Source organism: Cicer arietinum, chromosome 5, assembly GCF_000331145.2.
Source record: "Cicer arietinum cultivar CDC Frontier isolate Library 1 chromosome 5, Cicar.CDCFrontier_v2.0, whole genome shotgun sequence".
In the NCBI taxonomy this organism is placed as follows: Eukaryota; Viridiplantae; Streptophyta; class Magnoliopsida; order Fabales; family Fabaceae; genus Cicer; species Cicer arietinum.
The window spans coordinates 76376432-76395375 of NC_021164.2; the positions used below are offsets into that span (position 1 = coordinate 76376432).

General features: G+C 26.7%; 1 protein-coding gene across 1 annotated transcript; it reads left to right on the top strand.

Moving 5' to 3' along the window:
• Positions 1-14201: 14201 nt before the first annotated feature.
• On the top strand, positions 14202-17738 carry LOC101492330 (probable beta-1,4-xylosyltransferase IRX9H). The gene is made up of 3 exons (XM_004501011.4): positions 14202-15265; positions 16897-17146; positions 17239-17738. The coding sequence occupies exons 1-3, from the start codon at positions 14418-14420 to the stop codon at positions 17407-17409; spliced, it is 1269 nt and encodes a 422-aa protein (XP_004501068.1). The 5' UTR covers positions 14202-14417; the 3' UTR covers positions 17410-17738.
• Positions 17739-18944: the final 1206 nt, after the last annotated feature.

Consider the following 18944-nt stretch of genomic DNA (forward strand, 5'->3'; position numbering starts at 1 on the left):
AGTTACCATTTGATTGATTTTTGAAACCGTTCTAAATGAATTGATACATAATAATAAATAAAAGTATATAAAGGAAAAAAAATTATAAATATATAATTCATTAACATGTATATTTTAAAATGACATAATGTAAAACATGTAAATTTTTCAACTATAATGGCATAAAACTTCTTTGACTTTGCTCATCGTACAATATAAATTAATTAATTAATGATATACTCTTTACGTATATATACATATTCAGTTATATTATTGAGAATATAGAGATAACAAAATGTTCTTTGAATAATACTACTTATTAAAAACTAGTGTATCCGCGCATGAGTATAAAAATTATGGTACTATCAATATTTGCAACTAACGATGATGTATGGGAACAATTATTTACAAAAATAAAATGAGTTCAGTGTGGTTACAAATTTATTAGTTAATTGTTTGAGTGAAACTTTTGTTCCACATGTATATCATTTGACTTTTTCAATTGTTTTCAAATACAACAATTAAATTTATACGGTTATTGATTATATATATAAAGAGATCAATTAATTCAAAGAATAACTCTTTAAAGTAACTCCAAAACACAACCCTTTGTTTTAATAATAATTAACGACTACGATTAATTACTGATGGTACCTATCGTTAGCATTATAGTTTTAGATGTAGGGTAGGGGAAGTGTTTCAGAAAGAAATTAAAAAATAAAAATAAAAAAGGCATGGCTCGTGTGTATCAATAGTAGTAGCTTAGTGGGAGTAATAGTTATACAAGGAAGCAAACTTCTGAGATTAAGAAGAAGCTGCATGAAAAACTTACGATAGGTACTAATAGTATTTAATTTTAGCCGCTAATTAATATTAAAATAAAGGGTTATGATTTGGAGTAACTCTAAATAATTACTCTTTGGAGTTAAATAATCTCTTCTCCTATATATACACATAATAGGGTGGGCTATTAGAATGTGGAAATAGTTCAATAGTACATATCATTCAATTCAATTGGTAAGAAGTTTAAATTTTATTTTTATAATATAATTAAATAAGAGTAATTTTAGATTAAATTTTTTTTTTTAATTTTTATAAAATTTCAGAAAGAAATTAAAAAATAAAAATAAAAAAGGCATGGCTCGTGTGTATCAATAGTAGTAGCTTAGTGGGAGTAATAGTTATACAAGGAAGCAAACTTCTGAGATTAAGAAGAAGCTGCATGAAAAACTTACGATAGGTACTAATAGTATTTAATTTTAGCCGCTAATTAATATTAAAATAAAGGGTTATGATTTGGAGTAACTCTAAATAATTACTCTTTGGAGTTAAATAATCTCTTCTCCTATATATACACATAATAGGGTGGGCTATTAGAATGTGGAAATAGTTCAATAGTACATATCATTCAATTCAATTGGTAAGAAGTTTAAATTTTATTTTTATAATATAATTAAATAAGAGTAATTTTAGATTAAATTTTTTTTTTTAATTTTTATAAAATTAAGACGTTATAAATTTAGTCTTTAAAAAATTTATTCATTCTTAATCTCTATTTTGATTTTATATTAACTTTTTTCTAGAGACTAAAAATATTACTTTTTACAAAAAGAAAATAATAAAGATTAAACGAAAACATTTTTTTGTTAGAGATTAAAAAGTTGAATTATTTTTATAAAAATTAAAATAAAATTTTGAAATTTTATAAAAATTAAAATTTATTTTATATATATGAGGGAAAATGATATGGAAAATGAATTATTTCCATTTTAACTTCTCTAAAAAAATTTAATAGTAACTTCAATTTATTCGGTTGTTGTACATTCTATCAAACGTGGAATGAATTCTCTCCATTTTAATGATCTCAATATTTTCAATTACGACATCTCAATTTATATCGTTGTACAATGAGAACAGAATTGTGTTTACAAATACATATTTATTCATATTAATGGGGATGGAGAGAGAGAGAGAAGAAGATGCTGTATTTATTTCTCCATAGGACGATTAAAAGAAAGAGAGAAGCATTGGGTTCAGTTTGTCTGTTGTTTTTGAAGGAAAACAAAACGAGTTTTCTGCGTGCCAAACTTTTGTGTTGTTCCCTTCCTTAAAAGGCAAATTCTTGATTGTCTATAAATGGAAAACCACTTCCTAATAACTAAGCATCACATTCTTATTCTTTTTACAATAATTAATCTCTTTATATTTATAATAACTAGCATATTTGAATTGAGGCGTGAAGATAAAATCTCCCAATCATAGTATGATAACGAAAGTCATATAAACATGATTGCTCTTAATTGACTTGAGTATCTAAATTTGGAGGAATCTAATTTAAGTCTAATCACACATTCTAATTAATCCTTGTCGTACAAATCCGTAAATGCTGCAATATAAACTGGCATGGGCCTACTATATGGGCCTTTAGCTTTGTGACTTTTCAGTACCCCCTCCGTGTTATGATTGCGTCACTGACACATGTCCTTCTCTGGAAAACATTACATTTACTAAATCATGCGTTCTTCAAATATTAATAAGTGGATTTTTTTCATTTACACTAATGTGAATTAAAGGCATTGAAAACTTATATACTTAATTTTGTATTTAGAATGTTTAAGAAATAGCCTAAAAAAATAGACTCCAAGGGAGGAGGGACTAGTAATAATAGTAGAATGAGAAAGACACGGTTGGTAATGCTGTTTTTATTGGACATTATGTGAATGCTCTTTTATGTACGATAAAAATAAAAATAAAAATAAAAAGCAAGAAACAGAGACAAAGAGAGACGCAAAGAGAGAGAGAGAGAAAAGAATAATAACAATAATTGGTAGTATAGTAGGAATTGTATCCACGTTTGGATGGATGTATTGGAGGGGCCATGTTTGGAACTGCAGAAACAAAATCAAGCTATTATTGCCTGTGTCTACTTCTCACATTACAAAAAATATTGAAGCACTGCTTCTGCATTCTGCAATGCCACTTCCCCACCACCTCACCCTTGTTTTTATCTAAATAAACTACCACCACCATCACATTATTACCCTAACTCTTATCACACTTCCATCATCTCTACCTTTACATCTAATACATTTTAATGTTAGTTAACAATTTAATTATTTATTTATTTTTTGTCTTTTTATGTTTTTAAATAATTTCAGTGTTATTCTTTAAGTGGAGTTCCATTAAAAAAAGGATAAAAATTTCTCCTACGTTTTCTTTTCATTTTGATTTTCTCTCACATTTTTCTTTATGTTATTTGGTTTCGCTTCTCATCTCCCTTCTCAAAACAACATCAACAGAAATGTGAGAGAAAACTCAAATAAAAAAAAAACGGATGAGAGATTTTTTAACTTTTTTTTTTAACGAAACTCCATTTAAAAAGTAACACTGAAATTATTTAAAAACATAAAAGACCAAAACAAAAAGAAAAATTAAATTAAAATAAATAAATGACTAAATCGCTAACCGAAATTAAATTGAGGGATTATAGATGATATTTAGACTAGATTTTAAATTAATTTTTATATCATAGTACATTTTAATATTCTTATAAAATTAATTTGTAAATTGATGTTTTTATTTATAAATTTTTATTTGATATATCTTGGGTGAGATTTCAGTTTTTTCGATAATTATTAAGTTTAATTTTAATTTTTGTTCATGTGTTTTTAATCGCTCACAAAACTGTTCTCTTCTTTTGGATTAATAAAAAACTTTTTAGGTCGCTATTTTTATATATAAAAATATGAGAGATAAAAAATGAATTTTAAAAAGGATCAATTTATGTAACCAATTAAAAATAAAGAAACTAAAACTCAGTTTACTTAGTTGAAATATTTTATATTTTTATTTTTTAAATATATATTCATTTTATGTTGATAATATACTTTTCAAGATGAAATACTAGATAATATGAAGACGTATTTTTAAAAATAGTAAAAATATTGTTTGACATTTCCATTATTTTTAAAAATATAAATAATTATTCATTTTACAATTTTTATTTTATTTTTTTATTAACTAATAAAATTCAAAAAATAAAAATATTTTCTTAAAATAAATAAAATCTAAAATTACAATTAAACCACAATATTATCAACACGAAATTTAAAATATATTTGTATTTGGGTAGATAGAGAACCAAACTAACAACAAACTCATCTCTATAAAAAAAATAATAAAAAATTAAATCACTTATTACATGAATATGGTCTCTTATATATGATTTAGTTGGCTCATTCCTAATCGGCTTAAGACGAAACTTAGACGTGAATTTCAAAAATTTAAAGACATTTTATTTTTTTCTTTGTGTCTTTATTTTTCTATAACACTTCAGTATGAAAGTAGTATAATTGAAACAGGGCCCATCTCATTTGAATGCAGTTTAGAGTGGAACACCCAAGACCATGTTTGTCGTCTTCTCACAGTTATGCACATGTGCAAATAATTGTCTTTATACAACATCCATCTTTGTATGTTCACAAAACTAACGTTTAGGTAAACACATAAAATTGACATTTTTAAAAAATATTAATAAAAAATAAAATGATTATTTTTATTATTAAAAAATATATATTATTTATATTTATTAAATATCATTGCATTTAATTTTGCAACAATGCAAGCCACTTCAGTTGAACATTGAGAATTCCTAGATATTATAGGGGTATCCGACATTTTTAGTTCCAACACAAATTGTGTGGATATGCAACTCCTACAAAGGGTCCTACTCTTATCACAACCTAGGTGTTTTGTATCTCTATATACGTGCCTATGTATATTAATTTATTTATTTTTTAACCCAATCTATCTTTTTGTGCAACTTATTGACTAATTCATATTTAAAAGTTGTGTTTAATTGTTAAAACTCTAGAAATTACTCTTTCCAACAAAAGGTTACTATTTAATTTTTATTTTTAACACATACTCTAAAAATACATATATTTTTCTATACATTCTGATCAAATTAAACAAGTCAAACATATATCACTTATGTTACATTACATGGGTTGGTCACGTATAAGAATTTATATGAAGTGTTTGAAAATCAAATTCAAATGGGTTGAAACTAAATTGACATAATCCTAGAAATAATGGATGTACATAATATTTTGTTACTCTATCTTGAATATCTACAAGATGAAAAGTTGAAGGAAATATAATAAATTAATTTATAATATTTAACCTCAACTATTTTCTACACTTTTCAATCTCAATTTAATGGAAGCCGTGGGTGAAACAAATTCAAAATTATGTTGGGTAGTTGTTCACCAATTGCATATTCATTCATCATATATATATATATAAAAAATAAAGTAAAACTTTTGACATTTAAATAAAACATTAGAGACGGCAGTGAGGCGCCCATATGTCCAAACTAATAATTTAGCAAATAAAAGAAGAAGAAAAAAAACATAAAGTAGAATATGAAAAAGGAAGGATTAAAGAATCGCACATAACATGCTTTATGAGAGTTTTCTAAGTCATTCAAAATGACTTTATGAGAAAATTGCCTTAATCTAGCAATAAGTATATATATGCACTTTCCCTAATGTCTAATCACACACCAACCCAATTTTCTTGAGAGGAAGCTAGTTGTGACTTGTGAATGAGTGGCCTAAGCCCTTTCGAGAATGTGGCCACTTGCCATGCGAGCTTTTAGCCTTTTAACAACAATGTGTGAACCTTAATTCTCTTAAGTGTCAAGTTTTATATTTGGTGTTGTATTCCTTTTATGTTTGTTTGGCATCTGTCTCCTAACTTTTCTTTTGTTAAACCATTCCTACTCATGGGTAATATTATTTTTTATAAATATAATGGACATACTTAATGTATTAGGATTGGTAAAATAAACTTGTTAATTTATATAAGAATGTTATTGTATTAATCTATATGCATTTTTGTATTAGTAGTAAAAAAATAAATACATATATACTCAATACACTTTTATAAATTACAAGCTTTATTTCTTTACAATAGAAAAAGAAATGCGAGAGAAAGAAATTATTAACACTAGAAAAATAAATGTTTTACACTTCTAATTCGTCCAAGAAAAAGATGCTATAGAAATTGAGTTTAAGAATTGTCACTATAGAAATTTGTCGTAAACTTTAAGGTTTTTTTTTTTGGTACAAATAAACTTTAGGTCTTTAACACGCTATATTAGGATGCGGGGAAAAAAAACAGAGCACAAAATACATTAAAAAAATGAATGCAGTGAATTTAATTTTTCTTAATGATTAAAAAAAGTAATAAAATAGTCTATTCAATAATTTGGTTTAATCAAAGAAATAAAATGTATCATCTTATTCTCTAACACACACTATTTCGAACACACACTTATTATTAGATAAATATTTATTTTTATAGATTCTACTAAATTTAAGTGTACCCTATTGAAATTCAATCATGTTGAAAAATATTACTCCTCACAATAACGATCACGTTTGAAAAAAAAAAAAAAAACAAAGTCTTAAAAATTGTAGCTTTAAGTTTTCAATGAAATTTTAATTGTATTTTTTAATTATATCTTTTAATTAATATTATATGCATTATTCTTTAATATATTATAATATCTTTCTCATTTGATATTAATTGAATCACATATTTCGTCCAAAATAAAATATAAATAAAAATAATAGTTGAAAATTTGATGTGTCTAGTCTAAATTAATAATTAGATACATTAATATTTCAGCTAGCACTTTTGTTTATATTTCATTCTATTTGGAGTACTAAATAAGAAGCATTAATTGAATCACATACTAAATATTATGCGTGGTTGTTTTTAGTTCAATGTTGAGATGATTTAATAATATTATATGCATTATTCTTTAATATTATAATATCTTTCTCATTTAATATTAATTGAATCACATATTTCGTCCAAAATAAAATATAAATAAAAATAATAGTTGAAAATTTGATGTGTCTAGTCTAAATTATTAATTAGATACATTAATATTTCAGCTAGCACTTTTGTTTATATTTCATTCTATTTGGAGTACTAAATAAGAAGCATTAATTGAATCACATACTAAATATTATGCGTGGTTTTTTTTAGTTCAATGTTGAGATGATTCATCGAGTTTTTTTGATGATTTAATAATGGTATCAAAGTCAATGATTTGTCAAATGAAGTCGACTCATTGTGTTGAAAGTCTACCTGACAATAGGACAGATGAAAAAAACTTATGTTTGTAGAAAACATATATAGATCAATGGATAGACTGACACTTGATTGATAGATTGTTGGTGTATCACATGTTAGAATGAATGGCGAATATTATACAAATGAGAGAATTCTCATATATCATATATCTTAAAGTTGTAGTGGTAATGTAATGTACAATACAAATGTAATTTCTCTAAGTCTAATGTGATGATTCCATGTACTCCATGGACTGTCTTGAGGGTGTGCAGCAGAAATGATCCCACAAAATCTCATTTTTTTAGGGTACCAAATTTTATTTTAATTTTTAACTCTCTCTATATATACACTTAATTATAATAGACTCTAAAGTTGAAAAATTATGAAATAAACAACTTAAATAGAAATAATAAAGAGCAAGACATTTTGGATGAAACAATAAAAATAAAGATTATCATTGTAAATGTAAGTAGTAATGAAAATAAACATATTTCTTTTTTTAATGAACATCCAAGTGAGTCTATTTAATTAGAGATATTAAAGAATATCGAATAACATTATACGTGATTTGAGTAATAAATTGGTAAGAAATAATCCTAAAAGAGATGTGTCATTGATGAATGATCATAAAAATACTATTGGTGTGCACTTCTAAAAGCATGAAAGACCATTAATCAAATAATCCACGTATAACTTTTATGAGTGAACATATTGATCACATATATATCAGATTTTAAAAAGAAAAAGAAAAATATAAATCATCTTTAAGATTTTATAAAAGAAAGAAAAAGAACATTAAAATAATGTTTTAGTTAAGAAAATTTATGTTGATATATATATATATATAAGGAATTTTTCTCAGAAATAAAAAATACATACCAGAACAAATTTCTCCAACAATTAAAAATAAAAAAATTGTTGAAAAATAAATCTTAATAAAAAAGTTTGGGCTTATAGGTCAATTTTAGATTTGGGGTCTTGAGGGTTTATGACTTTATGTAAATGTAACTATTTAGTTTTTCAAAAAATTAAACCTCTGACATGTGAGCTAGAGCCTAGATATGAAGGCCTCGTGAAAACCGGATTTTATGTTTCAAACCCAGTTTTAAAAAACTTAAAATAGGTCATAAAATTCAAAATCAATTCCAATTATATAAATTAGTTAAAATAAACCAAGAAAATAAAAAAATAAAAATTATGGTAAATAATTTTTATAGAAAGTGAGTGTCCATGAACAAACAAGTCGAGTGATTACCCAACAAAAATATAATACCTCTTATGTATTTGAGTCAAAACTTAAAAGGACAGAACAAAAGACACACGAGTGTGATTGTGACTTAAGTTGGTCGTGGGGGGTTTGTGAGAATTGAGACAATGCACACATGTCCCTCACTTAAGCTTGTCCTTCCTGCATTTGCATTTGCATTTACATTTACATTTACATTTACAACTTGCATGCACGCCAATTTGCCAAACCTCCCCCAACCCAAAGTCTTCGTTTACGGCTTTGTGGAAAAATTGCATGTTATTTGTACGGCTCAAATATGGCAGAAGCTACCTAGACTTATTATATATTCATGCACCCATTCTTCATGCCTTCCATTATTGAGTCTTTCCACCCTTTGAATTTTACTACTACTTGATGACGACGCTTGTCAATCATTTTACCACATTGCCAATTTCTCTTTTAAATATATATCCACAAAACATGATCATTGCTTTGTGTTCTTTGTCCACCAATAGAGAACTACGCAATATTCATTATTACTATGTAACACGACACATTCTACTACATGTATCATCTTATATTGTTCTTTTAGGGCACTTTCATGTCATCTAATTAATCTCTTATTTAGAAGTGTTAAATAATGTATTTGGTTTATCATTTAGTCACTCTTATCAATAAAAATAAAATATTTTGAATTTTGGTTACTATTATAAATAAGTTAAATATTTTGAATTATTTAATATTATTATTCATAATATACCATTTATTTATTTCAAAAATATTTAATATAGATAATTGAACATTAAACATTAAACATTAAAAATGAATAATTTAATATATTTGACTTATATTTCATATAAAATATAAAATATTAATTATATTTAATTAATTTTTTTAATAATTATAAGAATAATTCCTTTTTTTTTTATAATAGTGATCAAAAGAGATATGCAAATACTTTTTTAGTTTGACCATCAAAAAATAGTAATATGCCGTCTTGACCAGAAGAAGCACAGTAAATGGAATGAATTATTCAATTAAAAGGACAAAAGATAAATAAATAAAATACAAAAACACGTACACTGTCACTGACAATAGAATAGGAAATGTACTCATATTATTTGAACTTTAATAAGATGCCAAACGTGTGGTGCAATTGCATATCATAGATGCGTTCATTTTACAGTGGCCAAGCCCAGTAAATTTCGTAATTAATTGACAAAAATAAAATTGAGAAGTTAGTAAAGTAGGAAAGTTACTTCCTCGGGCAACAATAATTGAACTGTTTACAAAAAAAAAAAAGTTCTAAAATAATAGATTTTTTATTTTTGACGTGATATTAATTTTTTTGTGTGAAATAATAATTATATTTTAATTAATATTATATATACCATTATGACCAATCCAATATTTTCCTATTATATTTGTGGCAATTGTAAATATATCAATACTTAAAAATATTATATTTTCTCTTTTATTTATACAATTTTCTTATATATGTAAAATAGTAAAAAAAAAAATGCAATTATTTTATGATTAAGAGAATACTTTAAAAAACAAATGTTTCTTAAAAATGAGTTATAAAAAAGTTTAGTTGTATTTTATATTTTCTCATTAAACTTATATATTTAAGAGTTTAATTAACTCACTATCAGTATACAAATATTTTACTCATTTATTAATCAATGCTGTGTAAAACAAATCAAATTAATTATATTTTAATTATATATACATTATATTTTCATTTTATATAATTTCGTTTAATCCCAAAAAATTATAAAGGAAAAAACGTTCTATACTATAAGTAGAAACATTGACGTATACAAAGTTTTAAAAATAAACATTGCATATATTACATAAATTATTCAATAGTATTAGTATAGTATACAGTTAAGCTTCAAATATTATTTTTCTGTTACAGTCACTACCAACATAAAGTAGATTCCATGGGTTGAGTATACAAATATGAAATTTAAGAAATTTTACGGAGAAGGGGGTATAATTGTGAGATAGATGATAAATTTTTTAACATAAAAACAGCAGAATACGGGAGGCCCAAAATATGGTTAAAAGGTTTGGGGTCAGCCCCATTTCCTTCAACGTGCCTTTTAGGTTGGGCCAAATGGTCCATATACAAATAAATTCAAATAAAAATATTTATCTATTACTTTGATTTTATCTTTTCGTCTCTTAATATACTATCAAAGCTAGAATCCGATAAATTAAGATTTGATAATAACGACTAAACATAAGGGGTTGAATTAACATCCACTAAATTCAAATACATGGTCGAGGCCACCCCTTTATGGTTACAAAACACATCCCATAGGCAATTGTGGAGTTTGGATAAAGCATATAATAAAACGTTACTTATGCATTTAAATTAAAATTTGTTTGAGTAAATTTTATTTTACAAACGTACTTTTAGTTAAAATTGAATTTTCTCCAATGTAATTTATATTTGAATGTTTTTTCTTCAAATGTTGTTTTACAAAATAAAGTTTGTTTGAATTATATGACCAAATGCAATTTTAAATGTCTAGTTACAAAAATAGATATATTTTATTATAATATAATATAAAATTTTTAATTAGTAGCAAAATAAGTATAAAGTTTGTTTATACTTCTAAACATAAAAAAAATATACAAAAGTTCATATTATGTTACTTTTGACTAAATGTGAATTTGAAGTAAAATTAAATTTATGAATTTATTGTTCAAGAGAATCTAAACATAATGATATCAAATCGCTTTTTATTACAAAATTACATTTAGATCAACAAATAGAAAACCAAACAAATGCTCTATATAAATTAGTTCAAAAATATAGTTTGTTGATGTACCAGTAGATCAAATTTAATTTTGGACTATGTTAACTACGTTCAAACCTTGTAATAATCTTGTATTGATTAATTGATATTTGGTTATATTTAAAGTCAATAATAAATACATGCATTTTTTACTTATAATTGAGGTGAATGAATGAATGAATGAATGAATAATAATAATAATAATAATAATAATAATAATAATAATAATAATAATAATAATAATAATAATAATAATAATAATAATAATAATAATGTCTAGTAAAAATAAAAATTAAATTAGTTTACATATGTTAAAAAGTTGTAGGCGTACTAACTAATGGCATGCCAGAGAGAGATCTCCTTCTATTCTCATAAGAGATTATCTTGGCCTTCATTAAATTGTTCATTTTGAACTTATGTCAGGATAATTATTTTATTTTTCTTTTTTTTTTAAATACAAAAAATACACCTTAGTTTTGATTTTAGATCATATTTTTCGTACATTCATAAATTTTTATATTTCTTACTTTGAATTTCTCTTGACTCATTTGATATTTTACATAAAAAGTGAGTAAAATAAATTGTTACTTAACAAAGACTATCTCCATAATAGAATTGAATCTAAACACTGCATTCTTGGAAAGAGAAGAAAAAAAATAATCTAAAAGGGTGATATATTAATCAAAATAAAATGATACAAGGAAGTCTTGACTAAGTGATTAAATCAAATCTTATTTATTTATAGGCATTACTAAACTTGCAACTAACTAGTAAAATCTATATAATTTCTAATATGGACACTGCTAGCCAAGTTATACCATCTTCCTCAACCAAACAAAATCAAGTATTGAACTCAATTTTTGTGATTCTCCTAGGGCCACTTTGTAATGACCCAAACATCATGACCCATTACTCAAACTCTCGTGGCTTTATTATGGGGCCTTAAGCTTGCTCATAATTTAGGCTTGAACAAGGTCTTTTTTAAAATCGAATATGATTCAAAGATTGTGATTGGTACCCTCAAGTGACATATAATATTATATTAATTAAAATGAACTACAAGTGTAACTTTGGCTCAGCATCAAGCACTTTTTATTCATGCATGGCAACTATCATATTGTTTTTATAATGAGAAACGAACGTGGTCATCTCTTTAGCCTAATTTGAGTGTCCATCTACAATTCCTATTTTTCTCCTTTGTTTATGTATCAACATAAATAAGTATGAATTTCCTTTTCAACACTCTCATTTAGTGTGCATCAACCACTTGTACTAAACCCCAATGCTAATTAAGTTTAATATAGTGCAAATAATTCCCAATGCTAATTAAGTTTAATATAGTGCAAATAATTATATACAACGACAGTCACATTAGATCTTATTCCTTCATGCATACATTTCTTATATGTTTTTCAATATTTGTACACACTCATTATAAGAATAATAAGTTGATATATGTATTTGGATTAAAATATCACTCTTCCTATTTCATATTATAAATTGTTTTGGCAAAAAAACAAATTATAGCCATTAGACAATATTAATGAAATAATACTTCTTTTTACTATACTCTCAATCTTTATTACGCTCTCCTTCGAATTAATAATAATCAATGTAAATATTTTATATGGATTAAAAAAATTGTATAAATAAAAAGAGAGAGTATAATTTTCACTAAATTATCCTAATCAAAGAGTATTTTTATCGTTATTATATATGTAAAATATAATATATTAAATCGAGAATAATTCATATAATATTAATTATAAATACAATAAAAAATATCTCACCTTGAAAAAGTATCCATTCTTTTGGACAAATTTTTCTCCAAATGTATTATTTGTTGTAGGATGGATGGAGTGATGTTTATCTTCACATTTTAATTAATATGCATAAATAAATGTTTTTGAGGTGAAAATTTATATTAAGAGTTTGACATTATAATCTTAAGGTATAAAGTTCAAATCTTATTAAGAGACTGTTATAAAAGACCTTTAACGTTACTGATATCTATAATAATTTTTCCTTTCTCGATTTTGTTATATATATATATATATATTTAAAAGACAAATTAAGAATATCTACTATTTCCTTGGTTCTATATTCGATGATACATTAAACAATTTCTTTTATATTAAGAACATAATTTAATTGTCATTGTAAATTTGTTTACATTGTTTACTTCAAAATCATTCATTGGAATCAATCATCACTAATAATTTAATAGTTATGATTAATTGAGAGTATAAAAACTATTTACATTAAGGATATATATAAATTTAATTATCAAGAAAAATATATAAATAAAAAGATAAAATATTAATTTTATTATTAAGTTAAAGTTATCAAGTGTTAATGTAATTACTATTATAATAAATGTTAGGTGAATGATATCGACTAAGGAGTTATGCAAATAGTTTCAATTAGATGATACAATTTTTTTAAAAATAATTACTATTACAAAGAAAATTAAAAGTATCTTTTATTTTGTTATATTTTTTTTTTATAAATTGATCATTTATTGTGAGATGGAAAAAATAATATTTTTAAATATTGTCACAAATTTTTTAATCTTTTTCTCCCAATAAATGTTAGGTGAATGACCATCTTTAGCAGGAGTATTTTTTATTTGAAAGAGATTTGACCATAATAATTTTAAAATTATTAACCGATTAGAAATTTTAAAGTATGGCAATTAATAAATAATTACTAATACTAAATTAAATCAAAATTAAAAATACTAATTTAATTTATATACACCAACAATTAAATTAAAAAAAATACAGAAAATAATAATCTTACATATACATACATGATGTTTACATTTCAATTCTTATATTTTCATAAATATTGGAAACAATAAAATTATTCTATTTCTAAATCTTAAATTTTTTTTTTGAATGTCTAGGAGAATTTATTGAGACATGAATGTATATGATAAATTAGTCTACATCGTCTTTGACCTTCTTTTTATAAATAAAAAATAATAAAAAATAGTAGAATTATATAGAAAAAGAGTATTGGTAGTTATTTCACCGTGAGAGAGTTGACCGGAGCTTCAACCCGAACCGAATCCATACACACAACACTCTCTTTCTCTCCACGAAGCTAGCAAGAAGAGACGAAGAAGTTTTTAAAACTCGAAATAGATCTCTTTCATTTCATTCCTAATTCTCTATCAAAAATTCAAATCCCTACCTTTCTAGGGTTTTCGATTTCATCCTCATGTTCTTTTTCTCTGAGCTAAATTAATGGCGTCAATTCGCCGGACACTATCTCCTGCGTATCACGAGCGTCACTACATAAACGGCGCCTTTTCAACGTCGTCTCCGTCTCACAAACTTCCTTCTTCAAACGGAAATTACTCTGCTCTAACAGCGTCGTTTCAGAGATTAATCGGTGGTGTTTTCACGCGCCGTTACAATCGAAAAGGACAATGGAGAAAAATAGCATACAGGTGCGTGCTTTGTTTCTTCGCTGGATTTTTACTAGGAATGTTTCCTTTTGGTAATCTTGTTCATGAAATTCCTCATCAAAAAATCAACAACAATATTGCTTTTGATGTAAACAAAACTCCACGCGCCGACGCTAAATTGATTATCGATGATCATGTTCCGGAGAAGCGCGTGGATGTCACTGTCGGTGATGATGATAAGGGTTTTGTAATTGATCCTGTGAGTTTGAGTTTGCGTGTGGACAATGCTGAGAAGGTGAAGGATTTGGTTGAACCTGAGAAGTTTGATTTTGTTGCCAGGAAGCAATTGATTGTGGTGACACCGACTTATAACCGCGCTTTTCAGTCGTATTTTTTGAATAGGTTAGGTCAGGTTTTGCGGTTGGTTCCGCCGCCGCTTCTTTGGGTGGTGGTGGAAATGAATTCTGCTTCTATGGAAACTGCTGAATTGTTGAGGAAAACGGGTGTGATGTATAGGCATTTGGTGTGTACTAAGAACTCAACTGATGTGAAAGACAGAGGAGTTCATCAGAGGAATAGAGCTTTGGAGCATATTGAATATCATAAACTTGATGGGATTGTTTACTTTGCTGATGATGATAATGTATACTCTCTTGAGTTGTTTCAGAAAATGAGAGATATCAGGTACTTATTCTGTTACTTAATGTACCTACTTTATTATTATTTGGTTTTTCCTTTGAATTTATACATAATTTTAGTTTACTTATTGATGAGTTTGCATATCATTTGTTTATCTTAATTCTTAAGTTTATCTTGCTTGTTTTGGAGGTGTTGTTGTTGCAATTATACAATGAAAATGCTTGCCTTTTGTTTGTGTCTCAAGTTACCAATGTCTCAATGCAGTTGGTAGCATTAGCTTTTAGGCTTTACTTGATGTGTAGCATATAAAATTATGTAATTGGGATTTGGGAGTTTGTGTTACTTTCCTTCCCTTGACGATTGTTCTTTTTGAAAATAACTTTGGTTTCCAAATAATGCAATTGGGATTTGGTTGGCTAGAAATCTGTCCATATTGTCCAATGAAACCGGTGGTTACAATTGTAAGGGAATTTTTGGACCAGTTAAACACTAGTGCGCTGTAAGTGTCACCTTCATTATTTGCTACCGACAAATTTGTTGTTCTTGAAAGGAATTAATGTGGCCGAAAATTGCGGTTCTTTCGAGTTTCGGGATCAATTTGTGGTTTATACATTCTCAAGGACTAATGTGTCTGCTGTCAAATATTCCTGAATTGTATAGTTTTTATTTTAATTATTACATGATTAAATTTTCATCTAGTTTTTGGGTATTCGCAATCTTGTTTACGGGCATTGGTGGACCAGTTAATCACCGGTACTACTGTATCACGTTCATGATTTGCTGCCAACAATTTGGGGTTTTTACACTCTCAAGGACTAATGTGTGTGATGTCAAATACTCCTAATGTATATAGTTGAGTTTAATGATTACATGACTAAATTTGTATTTTGTCTAGGTAATGAATGAAGTAGTATCTGTCCTTTGTTACATTAGTATGTTCTATTGCTACTTCCGTTTCCCTTAAAAAATATTAATTTGACATTGTTTGACTGCATTCTTCCATTTATAAATCTTGTTTTCACTTTTTCCTTCATAAATTTTCGAAAACGAGAAATAAAGTGAAAATAAGGTAACATGTTTGCAAAGTTTCAATTATTAGTGAAAACTTAATGACTAAAAATGGAAAAGAATGTGCAGCCTAACGATTTCCCCTTTTTTGGGTAAATTGAAGTTTAGGAGGAAGGGTGGTTGCGCCATTTATGGTTAGGTCAGGTCACATGGTTCAATGAGGGTTCATAGTGGTAATAACAAAAGATAACCTGCCAATGACGGATCACCTACAGGAACTGAAACCAAGACCTTTATGCTAACACCATTCAATTTTACGTATTGAGCCCACCACTGTTAGCAATTGCATTTTCCCTTTGATTGTTATGTCACGACTGCATTTACCTTTGATTTTGAAATTGAATAAAAATTGTCTTTGCAAATACCTCTTTCACGATTAAATGAATTTAAGTGTTTGGACCTGTTATTCCTCAGTTTTCTGAGTTGTTGGCTTTTTACATGTGAAATATATAAATATGATGTTTTCATGTTGACATTGTTTTTCCAGCCAATTCTATTTCTCTACATCATTCAACTTTTACATGCTCAGTTATTCCTTTATCAATTGTGTACTCTGACTTGTTCACTCAATTAGAATCCTATGTTCTAATGTTGAATTGGTTTTGTAGTCGTTTTGGCACTTGGCCTGTCGCCATGCTTGCACCAAGCAAGAACAAGGCTATTTTGGAGGGTCCAGTATGCAATGGAAGCCAAGTGATTGGGTGGCATACAAATGAGAAAAGTAAAAGACTTCGAAGATTTCATGTTGATATGTCTGGATTTGCATTCAACAGCACAATCTTGTGGGATCCAAAGCGATGGCGACGCCCTACTACAAATTCTATTCGGCAATTAGACTCGGTGAAGGAGGGTTTTCAAGTATGCCTCCTATCATTACTTTTATTTGCCCCGCCCCATATCACCTGCAATTCTTATTATCTATATACTAAGTTGTACCTTTGGTTTGACAGGAGACCACCTTTATAGAACAATTGGTCGAAGATGAGAGACAAATGGACGGTTTGCCTCCTGGTTGTATGAAAATAATGAACTGGCATCTCCATTTGGATGTTCATAATGTAGTTTATCCAAAGGGTTGGATGCTTAAGAAAAACCTAGATGCTGTCGTACCCATCAAGTAATCCTCCCCTATTGAGTGTTTGATAGGTATGATCAGATTTGTAATGTGGCATAAAGAAACTTATTTGTAATTCTTACGCAAATGCAAAATGCCGCTAACATATAATTCTCATTTTTGTTAATTGGTACTATAGAAAATATAATGTCGATAAAAGATTGTCTCGTTTTAGGCGTGTTGTAATTGTAAGAGTTTAAGAAATTTCCCCCAAAAAAGAGAGAAATTTCCCCATTGTTTGGGGCCCTGCAACAACATGAAATTCATGTAGTTGAAGAAAATTTTATGGGTTTTATACCTTTTAATGGAAGACAAAATTAACTTATCTTTTGTTCATGACAGTTTGTCTATATTTGGTACTGATTCATCACTGAAAAGGTGGGTGCATCAGTTAGCCCACCATTGGCACTAATGCTGTTGCCAAAATTATTTGAATGGGAAAATTTTTGCTGTTGAAAATTCTCTTTGTCAAAGTTATTTGAAGGAGATCCTCCCACAAGGAGAAAAAAAATTGTTCAAATCAACTTTGTTTGATATCAGTTCTATTTGATGTCTCAACCACCAATACTATTTCCACTCTATCAATTTATGGCCTTCTTATACTTGCTTAATTTGATAAAGTCATTATATCTATATTTACCACTATTCCTGCATTTCAAGACACAAATTTGGATACTGTGTAGCATTTCAAGACATATGGATGGCAATTATTTAATTTACTTTTTATAAGGACACATTGCATTATGAAGTACAGTCATAGTTTCTGGGTTTATTAAAGTAATAAAAAATTGCCAAAAATATACTATAAAAAATGAAGAAAAAAAAAACAATTTATAGACAAAATGGATATAAAAAAGAGATGACACATTCCACAATATACTTGCAAGTTCATGGATGCCAATTTTCTTTCAGACCTATTTCTGTGTCAAAAAAAATTAAATAATAGTAAAATGTACATAATTTTACAATTTTAATTCCCTCGTACTCAAATTAGTAAAAGATATCTTTTGTTAAATATGCTATAGTGAGCATAAGTAAATATAGAAACATAAAAGAGATAATGAATTTATAAACTTCCAATAATTTGATATAGTTAAACTTCCAATAATTTATATAAAATATATATTTTAAAATTCATCCATTGAATATTGTATTATTTTGATAATCATATGTACATTTTATTTTTTAAAATACATCTTGCCGTCTTTTAAATTATACATAAACAACATATTAGTTATTTATCTTTAAAAAAAAAAAAATTAACCATTTATTTTTCTTTTGATGTCAAGTTTGTTTTTTTTATGTTTGCTAGTATATTATTTATTTTTTATCTTATAAGAGATGACAAATTTTACTGTGAATAACTTACAATTTTGAGGTCTTGAATTTGATCCCAAAACAAAAATCCAACCTATTAATATCAACATTTGTTACTTGAACTAGAGTTTAAGATCTAATCATGTTCATTTTTAAGCACCAGTAATGTTACTGTTATTGTGAATTCAAAAATGGGATAGAATTGAGTTTATAAGATTTTGACAA

What these genes read in the sequence shown, in the direction of transcription:
- LOC101492330 (XM_004501011.4), top strand. Translation starts at nt 14,418, where the DNA reads ATGGCGTCAATTCGCCGGACACTATCTCCTGCGTATCACGAGCGTCAC. An exon ending in CAGAAAATGAGAGATATCAG is followed by an intron (nt 15,266 to 16,896) that starts GTACTTATTCTG and finishes TTGGTTTTGTAG; the next exon opens with TCGTTTTGGCACTTGGCCTG. An exon ending in CGGTGAAGGAGGGTTTTCAA is followed by an intron (nt 17,147 to 17,238) that starts GTATGCCTCCTA and finishes TTGGTTTGACAG; the next exon opens with GAGACCACCTTTATAGAACA.